General features: G+C 48.8%; 2 protein-coding genes across 3 annotated transcripts in view; one reads left to right on the forward strand and one right to left on the reverse strand.

Annotated features, from left to right (window-relative positions):
• Window positions 1-18,293: 18,293 nt before the first annotated feature.
• Window positions 18,294-22,588, forward strand: part of ZFAND5 (zinc finger AN1-type containing 5) — a 35,833-nt gene continuing 31,538 nt past the window's right edge. Inside the window, exon 1 of one of the 2 annotated variants that reach the window (XM_069763423.1) lies at window positions 18,294-18,857. The gene's annotated coding sequence lies outside the window, so the exon portion shown is untranslated. The remainder of the gene's footprint in view (window positions 18,858-22,588) is intronic. The other variant, XM_069763414.1, reaches the window with a different exon arrangement.
• Window positions 19,356-21,971, reverse strand: LOC138670789 (proteoglycan 4-like). The gene has a single exon (XM_069758483.1). It carries the CDS (start codon window positions 21,969-21,971, stop codon window positions 19,356-19,358), a length of 2,616 nt encoding a protein of 871 aa, XP_069614584.1.

Below are 22,588 nucleotides of genomic sequence, written 5' to 3' on the forward strand. Positions count from 1 at the left end.
TCCTTCTCAGCGAACCATGGGCTACACTGACCTGAGTCACGGCAATTGGTGAGATCATTCCTGTTTTAAATATTGGTACTGTATATGATTTCTACCGTATTTGTCTTACCCCCCTCCCGCGCATTTATTTTTCTGATACCTGCCAATACCTATACACACAAGGTTACCTGGCTGAACATTTTTTGCATTTACGTGCTTTTGTCATTCACTAGAGGTATCTTGAGAATGTGGGGCAGTATATTTTACAATTTATTATGACTGTCCTCACTATTAGTCTATATTGGTATCACCCATAAGTGATGTCTTACCTGACAGGTTACATCATTTAATACCATTATATTTTCGTTTGTTTTGGGGTGACATTATTTGTTGTTTTTGAGTATTTTACTTCGTACCTAATAAAGGTTATGTTTTAATTCCTACTATAGCTGTATTCCTGCCTTTTTCCAATGCCTGAAAGTGTGGCAGGCAACAAGGTTATTAACACCAAGATGCAATGTTAGACAGTGTGTGCGAAATACCACAAGTAAAATGCTGATATTTTCCTATAACTCCTTCCTGACTAAAGGCCCCTTCACATTAAGCGACGCTGCAGCGATACCGACAACGATCCGGATCGCTGCAGCGTCGCTGTTTGGTCGCTGGAGAGCTGTCACACAGACCGCTCTCCAGCGACCAACGATGCCGGTAACCAGGGTAAACATCGGGTAACTAAGCGCAGGGCCGCGCTTAGTAACCCGATGTTTACCCTGGTTACCATGCTAAAAGTAAAAAAAAACAAACAGTACATACTTACCTACAGCCGTCTGTCCTCCAGCGCTGCGCTCTGCTTCTCTGCTCTCCTCCTGTACTGTCTGGGAGCCGGAAAGCAGAGCGGTGACGTCACCGCTCTGCTTTCCGGCTCACAGCCAGTACAGGAGGAGTGCAGAGCACAGCGCTGGAGGACAGACGGCTGTAGGTAAGTATGTACTGTTTGTTTTTTTTTACTTTTAGCATGGTAACCAGGGTAAACATCAGGTTACTAAGCGCGGCCCTGCGCTTAGTTACCCGATGTTTACCCTGGTTACCAGTGAAGACATCGCTGGATCGGTGTCACACACGCCGATCCAGCGATGTCTCCAGGGAGTCCAGCGACGAAATAAAGTTCTGGACTTTATTCAGCGACCAACGATCTCCCAGCAGGGGCCTGATCGTTGGTCGCTGTCACACATAACGATTTCATTAACGATATCGTTGCTACGTCACAAATAGCAACGATATCGTTAACAATATCGTTATGTGTGAAGGTACCTTAATGCTAACCTGAGCACTCAGGACAAGGTTACATATAGGCCTTTTGGGGACATTTTTTTTGCTGTTGCAGATTTTCTTATATTAACACTACTTTTTCAATAACAGATCTTTTTGACCGTATACTCCTTAGCCTGCAATAATAAATTAGAATACACATCTCTAAGAATTATCCCAGTACCAATGTTTCCACAATTTGTTTATGAAGATATTACTCAGAAAACTGCACCCAATCCTCTGGCTTTCTCTGACATACTAATTTGCTTCTTTAGTTTTGCCTGTGTTTTTTTCAGCTTTATATCACAGAAAAATTGACCGACTGTCAGAATTTTGTGTCTCGGACACTATAGACAGAACCGTGACTATTTCACATATGTGACACTCAAAAGATATTTTTCAATAAAACGTCACTGTGAGGACATGTTCACACTAGGTATGTGCACAAGTTAAGTATTTGTTGCCCAAATTTATTTGCCATTTCTGCATCTTTTAAAACATTTTTATATGCATTTTTGTTTCTGATTTTTCGCCACTCTTTAGGATGGGTGAAATCTGTAGAAAAAAACTGTAGAATTGACTTTACGTCAGATCTAAATCTGCACCAAATCTGCAAGTCACAAATGAGCAACAAGTACATGAGACGTCAGGATTCTAATTCACATTGCTGGCATCAGGAAATCGTTTAGGTTTTGTGCCAAATCTACGCAGAAAGAAACGTGACAAAACGTGACAAATCTGCGTCATGTGCACAGGCCCTAACGCATTTTCAGTCTAACAGCTTGCTGTGTAAAAAAAACTGACTTCACACAGACCTAATTATCCTTCTGATACAAATTGCACTTTTCTCTTCTGCATCAAATAATGAGAAAACTTGAAGCTATATAAAAATAACGCTTTAAAATTTGAATACAATATACCGTATATACTCGTGTATAAGCCAACCCGAGTATAAGCCGAGGCACCTACTTTTGCCACAGAAAACTGGGTAACTGGGGTATCAAACGGTATGCATTGTCCCCCTCATCCCTGTCCTGCTATGCGTGACTTCCCCCCGTCCTGTCCTGGTATGTGGTTCCTCGGTCCTGTCCTGGTATGTGGCTTCCCCTGTCCTATCCTGGTATGTGGCTCCTCTGTCCTGTCCTGGTATGTGGCTCCTCTGTCCGTTCCTGGTATGTGGCTCCCCCTGTCCTGTCCTGGTATGTGGCTCCCCCTGTCCTGTCCTGGTATGTGGCTCCCTTCATCCTGTCCTGGTATGTGGCTCCCTCTGTCCTGCTATGCATGGCTCCCCCTGTCCTGTCATGCTGTGCGTGGCATCCTCATCCTGTCCTGGTATGTGGCTCCCCCGTCCTACCCTGGTATGTGGCTCCCCTCATCCTGTCTTTTTATGTGGCTCCCCCTGTCCTGTCCTGGTATGCGTGGCTCCCCCTGGTGTATGCATGGCTCCCCCGGTCCTGCATTGCTCAGCTCCCCCGATCCGTATTGCTCGGCTCCCCCGATCCTGCATGGCTTGGTTCCCCCGTCCTGCATGGCTCGGCTCCCCTGTGCCATGGTTGTATGCATGGCTCTCATTGCCGCCCCCCCTTCCCATCATACTCCCCCCTCCTCGTGCCTGCATCTCCGTTGTCCCGGCGCCGGCGGGTCTCCTCTGCTCAGCGGTCACGTGGTACCGCTCATTAAGGTAATGAATATGCGCTCCATGCCTATGGGAGTGGAGACGCGTCCATATTCATTACCTTAATGAGCGGTGCCATGTGACCACTCAGCACAGGAGAGGAGAGCCACCGGCGCTGGGACAAAGGAGATGCAGGGACGGAGATTCAGTGACGGAGAGTGAGTATGATCTCTTCTGTTAGCTGGTGGCTGCAGATACAGCTGTCATTGTGCGACAGCCGCCAGCTCCTGTCACCCGTGACTCGTGTATAAGCCGAGGGGGGCGTTTTCAGCACAAAAAACTGTGCTTTAAATCTCAGCTTATACACAAGTATATACGGTAAGCATTATAGATCAATAGATGATCACAGGCAATTGTGCTTGTTTTGGAGAACAACAAAGAAACCGCATGCATGGGCTAAAATAAGTACTGAGCAGTCTATATGTCTGTCTATCTATCTATCTATCCCATCTCTATCATCTACAAGTGCTTCTCACAAAATTAGAATATCATCAAAAAGTTAATTTATTTCAGTTCTTCAATACAAAAAAGTGAAACTCATATATTATATACAGTCATTATAAACAGAGTGATCTATTTCAAGTGTTTATTTCTGGTAATGTTGATGATTATGGCTTACAGCCAATGAAAACACAAAAGTCATTATCTCAGTAAATTAGAATACTTTATAACACCAGCTTGAAAAATGATTTTAAAATCCGAAATATTGGCCTACTGAAATGTATGTTCAGTAAATGTACTCAATACTTGGTCGGGGCTCCTTTTGCATTAATTACTGCATCAAAGCGGCGTGGCATGGAGGTGATCAGCCTGTGGCACTGCTGAGGTTACGCAAGACCAGGTTGCTTTGATAGCAGCCTTCAGCTTGTCTGCATTGTTGGGTCTGGTGTCTCTCATCTTCCTCTTGACAACACCCAATCGGGTAAAGGTCAGGCGAGTTTGCTGGCCAATCAAGCACAGTGATACAGTTGTTTTTAAACCAGGTATTGGTACTTTGGGCAGTGTGGACAAGTGCCAAGTCCTGCTGGAGAATGAAATTTCCATCTCTAAAAAGCTTGTCAGCAGAGGGAAGCATGAAGTGCTCTAAAATTTCCTGGTAGACGGCTGTGCTGACTTTGGTCTTGATAAAACACAGTGGACCTACACCAGCAGATGACATGGCTCCACAAACCATGACTGATTGTGGAAACTTCACACTAGACCTCAAGCAGCTTGGATTGTGTTTCTCTCCACTCTTCCTCCAGACTCTGGAACCTTGATTTCCAAAGGAAATGCAAAATTGACTTTCATCTGAAAACAACACCTTGGACCACTGAGCAACAGTCCAGTTCTTTTTCTCCTTGGCCCAGGTAAGACGCTTTTGGCATTGTCGATCGGTCGTGAGTGGATTGACACAAGGAATGCGACACTTGTGGCCCATGTCCTGGATACATCTGTGTGTGGTGGCTCTTGAAGCAATGACTCCAGCAGCAGTCCACTCCTGGTGAATCTCCCCCAAAATTTTTGAATGGCCTTTTCTTAACAATAATTTCAAGGCTTATCCTGTTTGCTTGTGCACCTTTTCTACCACATTTTTTCCTTCCAATCAACGTTCCATTAATACACTTGGATACAGCACTCTGTGAACAGCCAGCTTCTTTAGCAATAATAATAATAATAATAATAATAGTTTTATTTATATAGCGCCAACATATTCCGCAGCGCTTTACAAATTATAGAGGGGACTTGTACAGACAATAAACATTACAGCATAACAGAAATACAGTTCAAAACAGATACCAGGAGGAGTGAGGGCCCTGCTCGCAAGCTTACAAACTATGGGGAAAAGGGGAGACACGAGAGGTGGATGGTAACAATTGCTTTAGTTATTCGGACCAGCTATAGTGTAAGGCTCAGGTGTTCATGTAAAGCTGCATGAACCAGTTACCTGCCTAAGTATGTAGCAGTACAGACACAGAGGGCTAATACTGCATAAAGTGTATGAGAACATGATGCGAGGAACCTTTTTTTTTTTTTTTTTTATTATAAATAGGCCACACAGGGATCGTTAGGTTAATGCATTGAGGCGGTAGGCCAGTCTGAACAAATGAGTTGACCTTTGTGACTTACTCTCCTTGTGGAGTGTGTCAATGACTGCCTTCTGGACATCTGTCAAGTCATCAATCTTCCCCATGATTGTGGAGCTACTGAAACAGACCAAGGGACCTTGTTAATCCCTTAGGAAGCCTTTGCAGGTGTTTTTGTTAATTATTCTAATTTACTGAGATAATGAATTTGGGCTTTCATTGGCTGTAAGCCATAATCATCAACATTAACAGAAATAAACACTTGAAACAGATCACTCTGTTTGTAATGACTCTATATAATGAGTTTCACTATTTGTATTGAAGAACTGAAATAAATTAACTTTTTCATGATATTCTAATTGTGTGAGAAGCACCTGTATCTATCTATCTTGAGAAAATGAAGAAGTAGCACACCATCATCTTAGTGCAAGAAAAGCTTTTAATAGCCCATATATGTGCGATGTTGCTGCTTCTTCATTTTCTCTAATATAAGGACTGGTATGTACCTGTGAAGCCCTGCACCCAACTATTGCCGTTATTTTGGTGCTGCTCTCTATTTAATTTTTTTTCTATCTGTCAAATTTTGAGGGAAAATGGGGGTGCCTCTTATAATTTGAAAATACCTTACTGGCCACTGTGGAGCAGGGTCCCAGGGTCGCTTCTGGAGGAGGCAAGAGTGGCGCGTTGCTGCAGGCCACAGGCTGTGATGAGGGGGTGTTTGGAGGTGCGACACTGCGGGTGTTCGGTGGTGCGGGGGTACCGCCAACATTTGGTGAAAGCCCAGGACCCCCACGCTTCCTTGGTTCATATTGCTTTGGACTCCGGGAAAAGGTCTGCCGGGGGCAGCACATGCACAGATGTAGATCTCGGCACCAAGATCTCGGGAAATGAGATCTCAGCGCCAAGATCTCCATCTGCACATGCACCACCCCCGGCAGCCATTTTCCCAGAGTCCACTGCAAAGTAAACCAATGAAGTACGGGGCTCAGGGCTTTCACAAAATGTCGGCGGAGCCCTCGCACCTCTAAACACCTGCAGCTTCGCACATCCGAACACCCCTTTATCCCAGTCTGGGGTCCGCAGCATCGCCCCACTCCTGCCTCTGCCAGCAGCAACCCTGGGACCCCGCTTCACCGTAGCCACTACCCCAGGTAAGCAATAAGACGCATGGATTGTAAGAAGCACCCCCATTTTATTAAAAAAAGGGTTTTTTGCTATTTTTCTCAAAATGTGGGGTGCGTCTTATAATCGGGTGCATCTTATAAACCGCAAAATACGGTATCTATCGATCCCATATCTATCTGTCTATCCCAAATCTTTCTATCCATCTCCTTCTCTTCCCTCTTTCCGGGACAACACCCTGGTGTCAGTGGGAAGGTTCGAAGGTGAACCTATACTTGCGGAGTTAGAGGAACCCATGCAGTTGGGAGATACGTTCATGTTTCCCACAACATTTTCAAGAAAAAGGTGTACTTTTTTTGTGGGAGGAAGGGACATTTCATTGCGGCCTGTCCTGTGATTCCAAAGCAAAAAGACTTGATTAACCCTTGGGAGCCTGGAGCTTGATAATCAAGGGGTGTGTTCGCCTTCAACCTGCAATTCTCGTTTTGTCCTGACAGCAGAGGTGGTGCTAGAGAGCAGCTCTGAAAAAATTTCTGTGTTTGTAGACAGTGGAGCTGGAGTTAGTATTGTGGATGATGAGTTTGCTAGAACTCATGGTTTTGTCTGCTCTACCTTGGCTAAGCCTATTCCTATTTGCACCATCGACTTGGCATCACTTGCACAGAGAGCACTGACACAGATTGTTTATAACATAAGACTAAAGGTACCGTCACACTAAGCGACGCTGCAGCGATACCGACAACGATCCGGATCGCTGCAGCGTCGCTGTTTGGTCGCTGGAGAGCTGTCACACAGACAGCTCTCCAGCGACCAACGATCCCGAGGTCCCCGGTAACCAGGGTAAACATCGGGTTACTAAGCGCAGGGCCGCGCTTAGTAACCCGATGTTTACCCTGGTTACCATCCTAAAAAGTAAAAAAACAAACGCTACATACTTACCTACCGCTGTCTGTCCTCGGCGCTCTGCTTCTCTGGTCTGGCTGTGAGCGCCGGGCAGCCGGAAAGCAGAGCGGTGACGTCACCGCTCTGCTTTCCGGCTGACCGACGCTCACAGCCAGAGCAGGAGGAGTGCAGAGTACAGCGCTGGAGGACAGACAGCGTTAGGTAAGTATGCAGTGTTTGTTTTTTTACTTTTAGGATGGTAACCAGGGTAAACATCGGGTTACTAAGCGCGGCCCTGCGCTTAGTAACCCGATGTTTACCCTGGTTACCAGTGAAGACATCGCTGAATCGGTGTCACACACGCCGATTCAGCGATGTCTACGGGGAGTCCAGCGACCAAATAAAGTTCTGGACTTTCTTCCCCGACCAGCGACAGCACAGCAGGGGCCTGATCGCTGCTGCCTGTCACACTGGACGATATCGCTAGCGAGGACGCTGCAACGTCACGGATCGCTAGCGATATCGTCTAGTGTGACAGTACCTTTAGGGTGGGGTCTTTTTATCATGAAGTAATCCCTTGTTATGTCCTGGAAGTTCTCCACACTCCAATGGTTCTGGGTTTGCCCTGGTTGGTGAAGCATAATCCATCTGTGGATTGGCAATCCAGACAGATTGTAAAGTGGGAAGATTACTGTCATGGTAACGGAATAAATGTTTCCCTTTCTGCAGTACCTACGGGTTCCTTACTGGCATTTTTGTCTGGCTTTAAGGACCTTGCCCCAATTTTGCAGAAGGGGTAAGCATTTCTGCCTTATACCCTGACCTGGAGGGTGAGGAGTTGGAGGCTCAGGAGGACGCCCCTGCCTCCTGCCCTTCGGGGAGGTTACTTCTGTCATCTAATTTGCGCCGCAAAGTAACTAGAGAATATCATGACTATGATATGACTACTTTCTGGTCACCCAGGTAGTAAGGCAGGTTTCTGTTTGCAGTGTTTGCACACGTTCTAAAGTACTGCATAGGCCTCTTTCACACTTACATCTTTGAGCTCCTGTCGAAATCGGTCAATGTTTGAAAAAACAGGATCCAGCAAATTTTTCTGCTGGATCCTGTTTTTTCTCATAGACTTGTATTAGCAACAGATTGTGACGGATGGCCTTCCGTTTCATCTGTCGTGCACTGGATGCGTCAGAAAATTGCTGTCAGTCGGGCAGGGACAGCGCACAGAGGAACGTTTTTTCTTTACGTCAGAAAATCGCTCAGTGATGGATCCTGTGCTGCCTGTCGTTGGCTATAATGGAAGCCTATGGACGCAGGATCCGTCGCTATCAAAAGCAGGAATCCAGCGATGGGTTCCGTCTTTTGAAACTGAGCATTCATGGAAGAATTTCCCATCAGGGAAATTCTCTCTCGCTCGCTCTCTCTCTTTACTATTGATGCTGCCTATGCAGCATCAATTGTAACAAGATATAATGTTAAAAAAAAAAAAAAAAAAAAATCGCAATATTCTCACCTTCCCGCGTCCTGTGCAGAGTTACCGATGCTCGCAATGATCCCGGCAGCTGTCATTCCCAGTAATGCATTGCGAAATAACCCGATGATGTTGCGATCTTGCCAGCTACCGGGAGCATCGGTAACGCTGAGCAGGACGCCAGAAGGTAAGAATATTGCGATTTTTTTATTTTTAACCTGGGTTGTGTTGGGTATGCGTTTTCGCAGTGGAAAACCACTGCAAAGACGCATATACAACAGGTGCACATAACCTAGATGGGTCCGTCAGAAAAACGGGCCCAGTGCACCCATTTTTTACAATATGCACAGGATCCGTCTTTTCAACATTTTGACGGATCCTCTGCAGATTGTAAAAACGGAAGTGTGAAAGAGGCCATACCCATCCATCTTGTCCTTTTCTGACACTACCCATTCCTAACATGGTCATAGCAGACATGTATAAATGTATGTCAGAAAAAGCGTGCCAAGTCCAAAACAGAATGTGAATGACTTTGTGTGGTTGTCTACCAGGAATATCAGTTTGAAGGTTGCTTCCTGGAAGTTGGGACCTAGATTCATTGGTCGCTATAATAACTACCATCATTAATCCAGAGGAGTTTCATTTTTAGTTACCTCAGGCTCTTAAGATCTATAATTTTTTTCACAGTTCTTTGCTCAAGAAATATGTGGAACCTCTTGAGCCCTCACCCTTACTGCCACCACCAATGATGGTTGATGGAAATCTAGAGTTTCAGATTTCAAGGATTGTAGATCCTGGACAACTTTGTTCCGTACAATACTTGGTACATTGGAGGGGTTATGGGCCAGAGGAAAGGATGTGGGTTCCAGCATCAGAGGTGAACGCCCCTAGGTTGGTTCGTTCCGCACCTCTTATCCTGAGAAACCTGGTCCTGAGTGGCCGGAGGCCACTCGTAGAAGGAAAGGGGTACTGTCAGGAGTGTGTAAGAGGCAGAAACCAAAAAACACCAAGCGCACAACTAATAAATTGTATAAAATAGGTGTCAGCCGGGGTGCAAAAAGTGGCCAATGTACAACTAGAAAAAAGAGAAAAAGGAGTATATATATATATATATATATATATATATATATATATATACACACACACACACACACACACACACACACACACCACGGACATATGAAACAACAATAACTCATATAAAGTAACAAGAATTTTATTGGCAAACCACACAAAAAAAATTAAAACATAATTAAAAACAATGCATATAAACAACTTGGTCCAGCCGTTATTATAAACATAATGTTATAATACACAATCATATGCCTGCAAAACAATGTAAAGGGAAAACCTATCTCCTGGCTCATGAGGTCAAAATGGGGACATACCCAAAACCTGGACACAAATACTGACCGCCCTGAACCACCAAACTGATGGAAAAGTGCATGCAAAAGAGCGGAAACAGTAGCTAACTGCACAATAACATAGTGACCTACAAGCGATCACTCATAACAGACGCATGGGGGAAAAACCCCAAACAAGAAATAGGCAGTAAGACAGTGCCCAGTACGATTAGCGGGTTAAATAACCCATAATAGAGCCAAGAGGTGCAGTATTACCCAGAGGAGTAACAGAGGACAAAATCCCCATGTGCAGGCACACCGGAACCAAGGCAATGCGACCCCACGCGTATCGCCCTCTGAATAGAGCTTCGTCAGGGGAAGATGTGGTGTGGATGCCAAGTCCTGTTAATATAGCAACTAATGATACAGACCTGATGAAGATCAGGTGAGCAGGAGCATGGAGTGGACGGCAATAAGCTGTGTTCACCATTGCACATGCGGCATATAGAACAGCCCCGATCTGACGTACCTTCCTGCAGAGCAGAAAGAGAGCCTGGCAATAACAGTGCGCAGGCGCAGTAACATAGTAACATAGTTAGTAAGGCCGAAAAAAGACATTTGTCCATCCAGTTCAGCCTATATTCCATCATAATAAATCCCCAGATCTACGTCCTTCTACAGAACCTAATAATTGTATGATACAATATTGTTCTGCTCCAGGAAGACATCTAGGCCTCTCTTGAACCCCTCAACTGAGTTCACCATCACCACCTCCTCAGGCAAGCAATTCCAGATTCTCACTGCCCTAACAGTAAAGAATCCTCTTCTATGTTGGTGGAAAAACCTTCTCTCCTCCAGACGCAAAGAATGCCCCCTTGTGCCCGTCACCTTCCTTGGTATAAACAGATCCTCAGCGAGATATTTGTATTGTCCCCTTATATACTTATACATGGTTATTAGATCGCCCCTCAGTCGTCTTTTTTCTAGACTAAATAATCCTAATTTCGCTAATCTATCTGGGTATTGTAGTTCTCCCATCCCCTTTATTAATTTTGTTGCCCTCCTTTGTACTCTCTCTAGTTCCATTATATCCTTCCTGAGCACCGGTGCCCAAAACTGGACACAGTACTCCATGTGCGGTCTAACTAGCGATTTGTACAGAGGCAGTATAATGCTCTCATCATGTGTATCCAGACCTCTTTTAATGCACCCCATGATCGTGTTTGCCTTGGCAGCTGCTGCCTGGCACTGGCTGCTCCAGGTAAGTTTATCATTAACTAGGATCCCCAAGTCCTTCTCCCTGTCAGATTTACCCAGTGGTTTCCCATTCAGTGTGTAATGGTGACATTGATTCCTTCTTCCCATGTGTATAACCTTACATTTATCATTGTTAAACCTCATCTGCCACCTTTCAGCCCAAGTTTCCAACTTATCCAGATCCATCTGTAGCAGAATACTATCTTCTCTTGTATTAACTGCTTTACATAGTTTTGTATCATCTGCAAATATCGATATTTTACTGTGTAAACCTTCTACCAGATCATTAATGAATATGTTGAAGAGAACAGGTCCCAATACTGACCCCTGCGGTACCCCACTGGTCACAGCGACCCAGTTAGAGGCTATACCATTTATAACCACCCTCTGCTTTCTATCACTAAGCCAGTTACTAACCCATTTACACACATTTTCCCCCAGACCAAGCATTCTCATTTTGTGTACCAACCTCTTGTGTGGCACGGTATCAAACGCTTTGGAAAAATCAAGATATACCACGTCCAATGACTCACCGTGGTCCAGCCTATAGCTTACCTCTTCATAAAAACTGATTAGATTGGTTTGACAGGAGCGATTTCTCATAAACCCATGCTGATATGGAGTTAAACAGTTATTCTCATTGAGATAATCCAGAATAACATCCCTCAGAAACCCTTCAAATATTTTACCAACAATAGAGGTTAGACTTACTGGCCTATAATTTCCAGGTTCACTTTTAGAGCCCTTTTTGAATATTGGCACCACATTTGCTATGCGCCAGTCCTGCGGAACAGACCCTGTCGCTATAGAGTCCCTAAAAATAAGAAATAATGGTTTATCTATTACATTACTTAGTTCTCTTAGTACTCGTGGGTGTATGCCATCCGGACCCGGAGATTTATCTATTTTAATCTTATTTAGCCGGTTTCGCACCTCTTCTTGGGTTAGATTGGTGACCCTTAATATAGGGTTTTCATTGTTTCTTGGGATTTCACCTAGCATTTCATTTTCCACCGTGAATACCGTGGAGAAGAAGGTGTTTAATATGTTAGCTTTTTCCTCGTCATCTACAACCATACTTTCCTCACTATTTTTTAAGGGGCCTACATTTTCAGTTTTTATTCTTTTACTATTGATATAGTTGAAGAACAGTTTGGGATTATTTTTACTCTCCTTAGCAATGTGCTTCTCTGTTTCCTTTTTGGCAGCTTTAATTAGTTTTTTAGATAAAGTATTTTTCTCCCTATAGTTTTTTAGAGCTTCAATGGTGCCATCCTGCTTTAGTAGTGCAAATGCTTTCTTTTTACTGTTAATTGCCTGTCTTACTTCTTTGTTTAGCCACATTGGGTTTTTCCTATTTCTAGTCCTTTTATTCCCACAAGGTATAAACCGCTTACACTGCCTATTTAGGATGTTCTTAAACATTTCCCATTTATTATCTGTATTCTTATTTCTGAGGATATTGTCCCAGTCTACCAGATTAAGGGCATCTCTAAGCTGGTCAAACTTTGCCTTCCTAAAGTTCAGTGTTTTTGTGACTCCCTGACAAGTCCCCCTAGTGAAAGACAGGTGAAACTGCACAATATTGTGGTCGCTATTTCCTAGATGCCCGACCACCTGCAGATTTGTTATTCTGTCAGGTCTATTAGATAGTATTAGGTCTAAAAGTGCTGCTCCTCTGGTTGGATTCTGCACCAATTGTGAAAGATAATTTTTCTTGGTTATTAGCAGAAACCTGTTGCCTTTATGCCTCAGTGTGGCAAGAGGCGCCAATGAGCATGGAGCGGGCAATAGTAAAATGCAGTACTTGTTGTGCCTGCGGACATAAGGTCAAAGACAGATGACAAGCTACCGTCATTTTAGGGAGCACAGAAAGACTCAGTATGGGGGCAAGCTTGTGCCGCCTAATCAGGGGTGCATATACAGAATACCAACCCCCCCCCAAAAATAAATAAATAAATATATATATATAATAATAATAATGCAGTATAAATACCTGTATGTGAAAACGAGCGTACCATAAATAGGGCAAAAGAAGTCAAATGACATGAAAAATGTCTAAATCATAAGGGCAAACCCCCCACTGATGAAAATATATGAGGGGAAAAGGCAAGATAGTGTGAATAGGAAAACGGGAAAAAGGGATAAAATGTCAATCCCTATCCCATGTATGCACCAACACATAAGGCCAGATTTATCATTCATAAACATACAAGCCACATTCAGCCCCCGGGGGGTATTAAACACATACAGCATGTATAATTCACATATACGCATCATAAAATTTTTTTTAGTAGAGACCCGAATGCGTGCATATATCAAAAGTTTTATTAAACAGCACAACATCCGGAACATATAACAATCAGGTTTTACGTAATAAAATATTATATAATATATATTTGCACATAACCCATAATACGGCCTATAAATATGCTTACGCATCCCCTTTTAGAACCTATAAGGTCAAACAGTAGTCAAATAGACGCCCAATGATGAAAACATTCCCAAAATGGGAACAGATGAATCCCGTGTCCGAGTCCTGCCCCAAAGTAGCATTGTTGAAAGAAAAATATATGCCAAGAAACGTACAAGCAAAATGGTTTAGAGTAGGGCGCCCACTACGCCAACTAACCATGAACATCAAGCAAGAGAGAAAAACCCCATGAGCCAGGTGTGGAGGCAGTAATGCGCGATATGTAAGAATAGAACAATACAACAGTAATCTGTCCGGTCAGGAGAACCTGAATAGCCACCACATATAAGAATGAAAAATACAGAATACACCATATACGGGCAGGGCCAGCACATCGGTGTGTACAAACCACCATAATACCAAAGCCATACAGAGAATGAATACAAAACACGTATATTCATCGTCCAAGTGGTAATGGATATGAAGAGTGTATAGATGCACCCAGGTGTGCTGAAGAGTTGGTGGAAGGCAACCAATGCGTGATTTTCTTAAAAAGTTTTAATCCCAGATCAACATCGGCATATTCCTCCATAATAGATTCCAAGTAGATCCACCCAGGTAGGTCCTATATAACACCTAGAGAATGGGAAGAAGAGAGAACACAGGCAATAAGCCCAGAAAACCCGTAAATAACAACTCCTCATTGAGACCCGCTGGGGCCACCGACCCCAGATCAAAGATCCATCGGGCCTCGGATCTGAGGAGACGGGGCTTAATAGGACCACCCCTGTTGGAACAGTTGATCCTTTCCAGCCCCACCACTTGTGTATTGGACACACGACCTGAGTGATGGGCCAAAAAATGGGCCGCCACAGGAGTGAGGCAATCTTGCCTTGCGCAGGCGTGTACTATGGAGGACAGAGAATGAACTTCAATCCAATATTGCAGCCAGCGGGTAAGAAAAGGGTGAATCAAACACCCGAAAACCCCGCCTCTATGGCTGAAGATTGTTCCCTCCAAATTCAGGTGACAGAGTCCCTTTAAGAAATGAAGGTCAGTCAGTCCGAAAAATTGGGAAAACTTTGAAAGTGTCCCCAAGTGCAGTTGCAAAAACCATCAAGCACTACAAAGAAACGGGCTCACATGAGGACCGCCTCAGGAAAGGAAGACCAAGAGTCACCTCTGCTTCTGAGGATAAGTTTATCTGAGTCACCAGCCTCAGAAATCGCAGGTTAACAGCAGATCAGATTAGAGACCAGGTCAATGCCACAGAGAGTTCTAGCAGCAAACACATCTCTACAACAACTGTTAACAGGAGGCTTTGTGCAGCAGGCCTTCATGGTAAAATAGCTGCTAGGAAACCACTGCTAAGGACAGGCAGCAAGCAGAAGAGACTTGTTTGGGCTAAAGAACACAAGGAATGGCCATTAGACCAGTGGAAATCTGTGCTTTGGTCTGATGAGTCCAAAATTGAGATCTTTGGCTCCAACCACTGTGTTTTTGAGCGACGCAGAAAAGGTGAATGGATGGACTCTATATGCCTGCTTCCCACCGTAAAGCATGGAGGAGGAGGTGTGATGGTGTGGGGGTGCTTTGCTGGTGACACTGTTGGGGATTTATTCAAAATTGAAGGCATACTGAACCAGCATGGCTACCACAGCATCTTGCAGCGGCATGCTATTCCATCCGGTTTGCGTTTACTTGGACCACCATTTATTTTTCAACAGGACAATGACCCCAAACACACCTCCAGGTGGTGTAAGGGCTATTTGACCAAGAAGGAGAGTGATGGGGTGCCACGCCAGATGACCTGGCCTCCACAGTCACCAGACCTGAACCCAATCAAGATGGTTTGGGGTGAGCTGGACCGCAGAGTGAAGGCAAAAGGGCCAACAAGTGCTAAGCATCCCTGGGAACTCCTTCAAGATTGTTGGAAGACTATTTCTGGAGACTACCTCTTGAAGCTCATCAAGAGAATGCCAAGAGTGTGCAAAGCAGTCATCAAAGCAAAAGGTGGCTACTTTGAAGAACCTAGAATATAAGACATAATTTCAGTTGTTTCACACGTTTTTGTTAAGTATATAATTCCACATGTGTTAATTCATAGTTTTGATGCCTTCAGTGTAAATGTACAATTTTCATAGTCATGAAAATACAGAAAAATCTTTAAAATGAGGTGTGTCCAAACTTTTGGTCTGTACTGTAGTTATCAATAATATAATAATATATTGATGTTAATATTGAGCAGCATTAGTTTCAGTCTATTGCTTCGTCCTCCACAACAGTCACGGTCTCTCATGTGGCCTCTTTGGAAACTTAATTGCCCACCCCTGGGTTAAACGGTCCTCCCGGAAATGAAAATGAGTGATGGCTGTGAGGCGTTTGTGTCCGGGGGGAGGAAAGACATGCCCCCCGGACAGACTACAGGTATGGTGGGCAAATTATAAAAACGAAAATTTTTAGCGTTGGAATGGACCCCAAATAAAAGAGCCACCTTGACAGAATGCTGCGCAAGTTGGCTCTTTTAGTTACAAAACACCTGGGGGGTGGCAGGTTCCCTTAAAGGGGCCTTATTCCCTCATTGCCGTGTGAGGGGGTGGTTAAAGATTCCCACTCCACTCCCATCTAATATATAATTGCCTAGAATACTACTTCCTGCAATTTGTGCCAACTTCCGTGGCTTTGTCCGGAGCTAATGTCCGGAGCTAATGTCCGGAGCTAATGTCCGGAGATTAATTGCCTAGAATACTACTTCCTGCAATTTGTGCCAACTTCCGTGGCTTTGTCCGGAGCTAATGTCCGGAGCTAATGTCCGGAGCTAATGTGCGGAGATAATGTCCGGAGCTAATGTCCGGAGCTAATGTCCGGAGATAAGTGACGTCAACAGTGTCCAGTGTCTGATTGGTTGCCGCCTGCTGCGAGCGACCAATCAGAAACGTGCCGTACTGTGACTCACTCCGCCCGCCATTTTGGTGTGATTTTTGAATTTTTACCTCACAGCAAGTTTCTACTGCGTGGAGGCGGGCCCAGTGACGTTGCTCTTCAAGCTCCTGCCGAATTTCAAGTATATATGGATTCTAGACTCCCGGACTGCCATCTAGTCTACTATATAATTGTCTAAGGGTCACTTCCGTCTTTCTGTCCTTCTGTCTGTCACGGATATTCATTGGTCGCGGCCTCTGTCTGTCATGGAATCCAAGTCGCTGATTGGTCTCGCCAGCTACCTGTCATGGCTGCCGCGACCAATCAGCGACGGCCACAGTCTGATAAGTCCCTCCCTACTCCCCTGCAGTCGGCGCCCGCCCCATACTCCCCGCAGTCACCGCTCACACAGGGTTAATGCCAGCGGTAATGGACCGCGTTATGCCGCGGGTAACTCACTCGGTTACCGCCGCTATTAACCCTGTGTGACCAAGTTTTTACTATTGATGCTGCCATCAATAGTATGGGACCACACACAGTCCAGGTTGAGAGGACATCCCTAAGGTAAGTGAAGTGGGCGTGTCATCAGGAATCACAGAGTGCCAAATTTCAAATCTTCACAATAACCTGGACCTCCTCCTCTAGACTGGTGGAAAGCAGAGATGAGCACACTTCTGTCCTGGGATCTTCACCCAATGGCCACATGGAAGCTGGAGGCATACATACAGGAAGCATCTTCAGCCTGGTACCCTGAAAAAACTGGACCCTTTCGGATTAGAGGGTGAGTCTCTGTCTTGGTATTTTCACCAAGTAGCCACTTGGAAGCAGAAGACATACATTTAGGAAGAAGCCCCATCAGCCTGTTACTCTGACAAAACTGGACCACCTTCTCCTCCGGACCGGTGAAAGACAGAGATTCAAGAGCTTCTGGGTGCGAGAAAAAAATCGGACACCACACGGGCCATCAGTGTAGCTTACGAGAAATACGCACATATTCCTCATTTCAGCCCATTGAGCCTAACATTCAATGGGGAAAAGCAGTGAGAAATGTAAAGCCATACGGATACACAAGTATCATCGCATTACACACGGATGACCATACGGAGAACACTAGTGCGACTCTCAGCAGGGAGACTCGGGCCGATTTTCCATACGGTAAGTGTGACCCTGGCCTTAAGCCGAACCACAAGTCAGGCAAAGTATAGTGCACCTGATAGAACATACTGGGCCTATCGGTTGTGTAGCGCAGGGGTCCTAGCTGATCTGGGCTAGGTGTGTGGTAGTTATCTGGGTTTCTTTCTTGCTATTTCCGGGGTAACACAGTTTTCGTTGTTAGTAAAGACTAGTTCCCCAACAAATTGCCTGGTCGTGTTCTTTGTCCTCAGCCCGCTGTATTCTGGGAGGGACCACCCCGGTACATGGCCTAAGGTTATAGCACTCCCAAGTGACAGGAATTCTCTGGGATTTCAGCTACTGGGGGTCACCGAGACCCTGGAGAACATGATCAGGGATGGTTTTTCCAGTCCCTGATCATGCGAGTGCTGTTCTTCAATAAATACAGGCGATTACGTAAAAAAAAGTTTCCCCCTATTAGAAAAACTTCTCTCTCGTCTGACATAAAAAATGGCGGTCTGAATTTAGGAGAATTAGCCAGGAACCCCGCCAGACTTATAGACGTGAGCAGCCAATTAGATTACTGCTTTCATGAGAAAGCGCAGTTCTGGGGCATGAACGTTGGAATGTGATTGGCTGCTCCAGGACCTCTGACTAACCGCCTTTATGCGTGAGGTCTATGTTCCAATGTGTGTGTGGCTGGATACAATGCGTTGTTCTCAGTTATCAGCCTCACAGGAAGTTCAGTCATGTCATGGCTCCTTGTACAGTGCGCTGCCGAACGGCAATCACCCGTCTCCTCTCGCCACATTACTCCACAGCGCGGAGATGACTGACCCAGAGCTATTGCCGAGAGCAGACAGGACGAGACGGGCGATGTGATAGACAGCCACCTGTCCACCATGACTAAGCTATGACGCGGCCATGTTGCAAGAGCCGAAACGTGCAATATTAGGCCCAGCGCCCCGGGTACAACAGTCAGCAGCGCTGCCATTGGCCGGGGCAGCCCACGTGATGAGCGGAACAAGGTGTGGGAGGGAGTTTCGCCTCCGTCAGCAGCAGGGCTCAGCTCCGCCCCCTGGCGGTGTATAGACACAACGCTCTCTCACACACAGGACACAGATTCGGGGGGCACAGTGAGCGGACATTGGGCACAGGAACGGCGGCCTATTAGCGTGGTGCTGTCACACGGGATTACACCGCTCCGCCAGGAGAAGTAGAAGCCCGCTGCTTATCGTTAGCCAACGAACAAAGAGCAAGGCAGAGCTCGTGAGAAGACGCCCTCCCCCGCCCGGCTGTGGCCTCAAACGTAAGTGTGCCCAGTCATTGTGTGACGCGCGGCCGGCAGCGGAGGGGTTACACTTCGCGCGGGCAGCGCCTTATATGGAGACACAGCCTGGAAGAGGGGGAGGGGAGCACACAAGCTCCGGGGTCTGCAGGGAGGGGGCTCTCCCTGTGGGGGGCGGCGGGTGTTACACCACGGCTGCCATGTCTTCCTGTTCCATGACTCAGTGCTTTTAGGCCTCCGTGGTGGGGTGGGGGAGGACTACAACTCCCAGCGCCCTGCTTCTTTCTCTGCCTGGGCTTCCTGTCTCCATGGTGGAGCTGCTTCTGCCTCCTTTGTCTCCAGGCTCCTCCTCCTCCTCTTTGTGTCCGTATCCTGCCACCCCCGGTCCTGTCCCCACTGCCCCCATTGTGTCTGCCATGGCTTGCGCCTCACTTTCCCTTTGTGGCTGTCGGGTCGCCCATTGCTGATCTGTAGTACGCCAGTGACTGATGTGCCACCTGGTCAGGGCAGTGATGCCATCTATGGGGGCTGGCCAGCTGGGGACGGGGCTCGCTGTCTGTCCAGCCGTGGAAGGGGCTCACTTTCTGTCTCTGTCCGGCCGTGGAAGGGGCTCGCTGGCTGTCTGTCCGTGGACGGGGCTCGCTGGCTGTCTGTCCGTGGACGGGGCTCGCTGGCTGTCTGTCCGTGGACGGGGCTCGCTGGCTGTCTGTCCGTGGATGGGGCTCGCTGGCTGTCTGTCCGTGGACGGGGCTCGCTGGCTGTCTGTCCGTGGACGGGGCTCGCTGTCTGTCTCTGTCCGGCCGTGGACGGGGCTCGCTGGCTGTCTGTCCGTGGACGGGGCTCGCTGGCTGTCTGTCCGTGGACGGGGCTCGCTGGCTGTCTGTCCGTGGACGGGGCTCGCTGGCTGTCTGTCCGTGGACGGGGCTCGCTGGCTGTCTGTCCGTGGACGGGGCTCGCTGGCTGTCTGTCCGTGGACGGGGCTCGCTGTCTGTCTCTGTCCGGCCGTGGACGGGGCTCGCTGGCTGTCTGGCCGTGGACGGGGCTCGCTGTCTGTCTCTGTCTGGCCGTGGACGGGGCTCGCTGGCTGTCTGTCCGTGGACGGGGCTCGCTGGCTGTCTGTCCGTGGACGGGGCTCGCTGGCTGTCTGTCCGTGGACGGGGCTCGCTGGCTGTCTGTCCGTGGACGGGGCTCGCTGGCTGTCTCTGTCCGGCCGTGGACGGGGCTCGCTGGCTGTCTGGCCGTGGACGGGGCTCGCTGTCTGTCTCTGTCCGGCCGTGGACGGGGCTCGCTGTCTGTCTCTGTCTGTCCGTGGACGGGGCTCGCTGGCTGTCTGTCCGTGGACGGGGCTCGCTGGCTGTCTGTCCGTGGACGGGGCTCGCTGGCTGTCTGTCCGTGGACGGGGCTCGCTGGCTGTCTGTCCGTGGACGGGGCTCGCTGGCTGTCTGTCCGTGGACGGGGCTCGCTGGCTGTCTGTCCGTGGACGGGGCTCGCTAGCTGTCTGGCCGTGGACGGGGCTCGCTGTCTGTCTCTGTCTGTCCGTGGACGGGGCTCGCTGGCTGTCTGGCCGTGGACGGGGCTCGCTGTCTGTCTCTGTCCGGCCGTGGACGGGGCTCGCTGTCTGTCTCTGTCCGGCCGTGGACGGGGCTCGCTGGCTGTCTGTCCGTGGACGGGGCTCGCTGGCTGTCTGTCCGTGGACGGGGCTCGCTGGCTGTCTGTCCGTGGACGGGGCTCGCTGGCTCTGTCCGTGGACGGGGCTCGCTGGCTGTCTGGCCGTGGACGGGGCTCGCTGTCTGTCTCTGTCTGTCCGTGGACGGGGCTCGCTGGCTGTCTGTCCGTGGACGGGGCTCGCTGGCTGTCTGTCCGTGGACGGGGCTCGCTGGCTGTCTGTCCGTGGACGGGGCTCGCTGGCTGTCTGTCCGTGGACGGGGCTCGCTGGCTGTCTGTCCGTGGACGGGGCTCGCTGGCTGTCTGTCCGTGGACGGGGCTCGCTGGCTGTCTGTCCGTGGACGGGGCTCGCTGGCTGTCTGTCCGGCCGTGGACGGGGCTCGCTGGCTGTCTCTGTCCGGCCGTGGACGGGGCTCGCTGGCTGTCTCTGTCCGGCCGTGGACGGGGCTCGCTGGCTGTCTCTGTCCGGCCGTGGACGGGGCTCGCTGGCTGTCTCTGTCCGGCCGTGGACGGGGCTCGCTGGCTGTCTCTGTCCGGCCGTGGACGGGGCTCGCTGGCTGTCTCTGTCCGGCCGTGGACGGGGCTCGCTGGCTGTCTCTGTCCGGCCGTGGACGGGGCTCGCTGGCTGTCTCTGTCCGGCCGTGGACGGGGCTCGCTGGCTGTCTCTGTCCGGCCGTGGACGGGGCTCGCTGGCTGTCTCTGTCCGGCCGTGGACGGGGCTCGCTGGCTGTCTCTGTCCGGCCGTGGACGGGGCTCGCTGGCTGTCTCTGTCCGGCCGTGGACGGGGCTCGCTGGCTGTCTGTCCGTGGACGGGGCTCGCTGGCTGTCTGTCCGTGGACGGGGCTCGCTGGCTGTCTGTCCGTGGACGGGGCTCGCTGGCTGTCTGGCCGTGGACGGGGCTCGCTGTCTGTCTCTGTCCGGCCGTGGACGGGGCTCGCTGGCTGTCTGTCCGTGGACGGGGCTCGCTGGCTGTCTGTCCGTGGACGGGGCTCGCTGGCTGTCTGTCCGTGGACGGGGCTCGCTGGCTGTCTCTGTCCGGCCGTGGACGGGGCTCGCTGGCTGTCTGGCCGTGGACGGGGCTCGCTGTCTGTCTCTGTCCGGCCGTGGACGGGGCTCGCTGGCTGTCTGTCCGTGGACGGGGCTCGCTGGCTGTCTGTCCGTGGACGGGGCTCGCTGGCTGTCTGTCCGTGGACGGGGCTCGCTGGCTGTCTGGCCGTGGACGGGGCTCGCTGGCTGTCTGGCCGTGGACGGGGCTCGCTGGCTGTCTCTGTCCGGCCGTGGACGGGGCTCGCTGGCTGTCTCTGTCCGGCCGTGGACGGGGCTCGCTGGCTGTCTCTGTCCGGCCGTGGACGGGGCTCGCTGGCTGTCTCTGTCCGGCCGTGGACGGGGCTCGCTGGCTGTCTCTGTCCGGCCGTGGACTGGCCAAGGTCTGTTTCTCCTATTGATGTTGCTCTGGTTGGCTGATCCCATATCTCATGCCTTGTGTGCTGCGATCCCTCCCATACTAAATATAACAGGACTCCTGGAGTGTTTGCTGGGAATGAGCTGTCCTGGGGCTACTTGTGTAACCTTGCCACCTTAGCCTGGTGTCATTTGACTCAAAACACCCTTTGATGGCTGTATCTTCACCCACTAGACCAATCCAGTTCACCAGAGGCTTGGCACAGGACCATCTCACATCCTTATTTTGCGTGACTTGCTGAGCCAGTTCTTGGGATCTCTGTTTAAGGTCATGGAGGTTGTCCTACAGCTGGGTGACGTCAATCAGCAGTAAAACAAAGGTGCTTTCTGTATATAGGGGATTTGTGCCGAACGAGGTACACCTAATCATAACACTCTATATGGTTAATAAAGATCGGACATATATCCTTAATACAACAGCGTGAATGACTGATCAGTCTGATTGTAGTCTTTGTGGATCTGGTGGTCGTGCCCACCATTGCCACCCTGATGACCTCTGTTGGCAATGCACAGTACAGTAAGCGTAGCCGCTCCTCGCTGTGTAGGAGTTGGCAGCATCGGATCTATATATAGCAGCTGATTTCAGAGGCCCCTGTTGACTAGGTTTTGTGTGTCTGAGCCTGCAG

This window comes from Ranitomeya imitator, chromosome 1 (genome assembly GCF_032444005.1).
Source record: "Ranitomeya imitator isolate aRanImi1 chromosome 1, aRanImi1.pri, whole genome shotgun sequence".
Lineage (NCBI taxonomy): Eukaryota > Metazoa > Chordata > Amphibia > Anura > Dendrobatidae > Ranitomeya > Ranitomeya imitator.

Coding starts and splice junctions, on each gene's coding strand:
- LOC138670789 (XM_069758483.1), bottom strand. CDS start 21,971: ATGGGATCAGCCAACCAGAGCAACATCAATAGGAGAAACAGACCTTGG.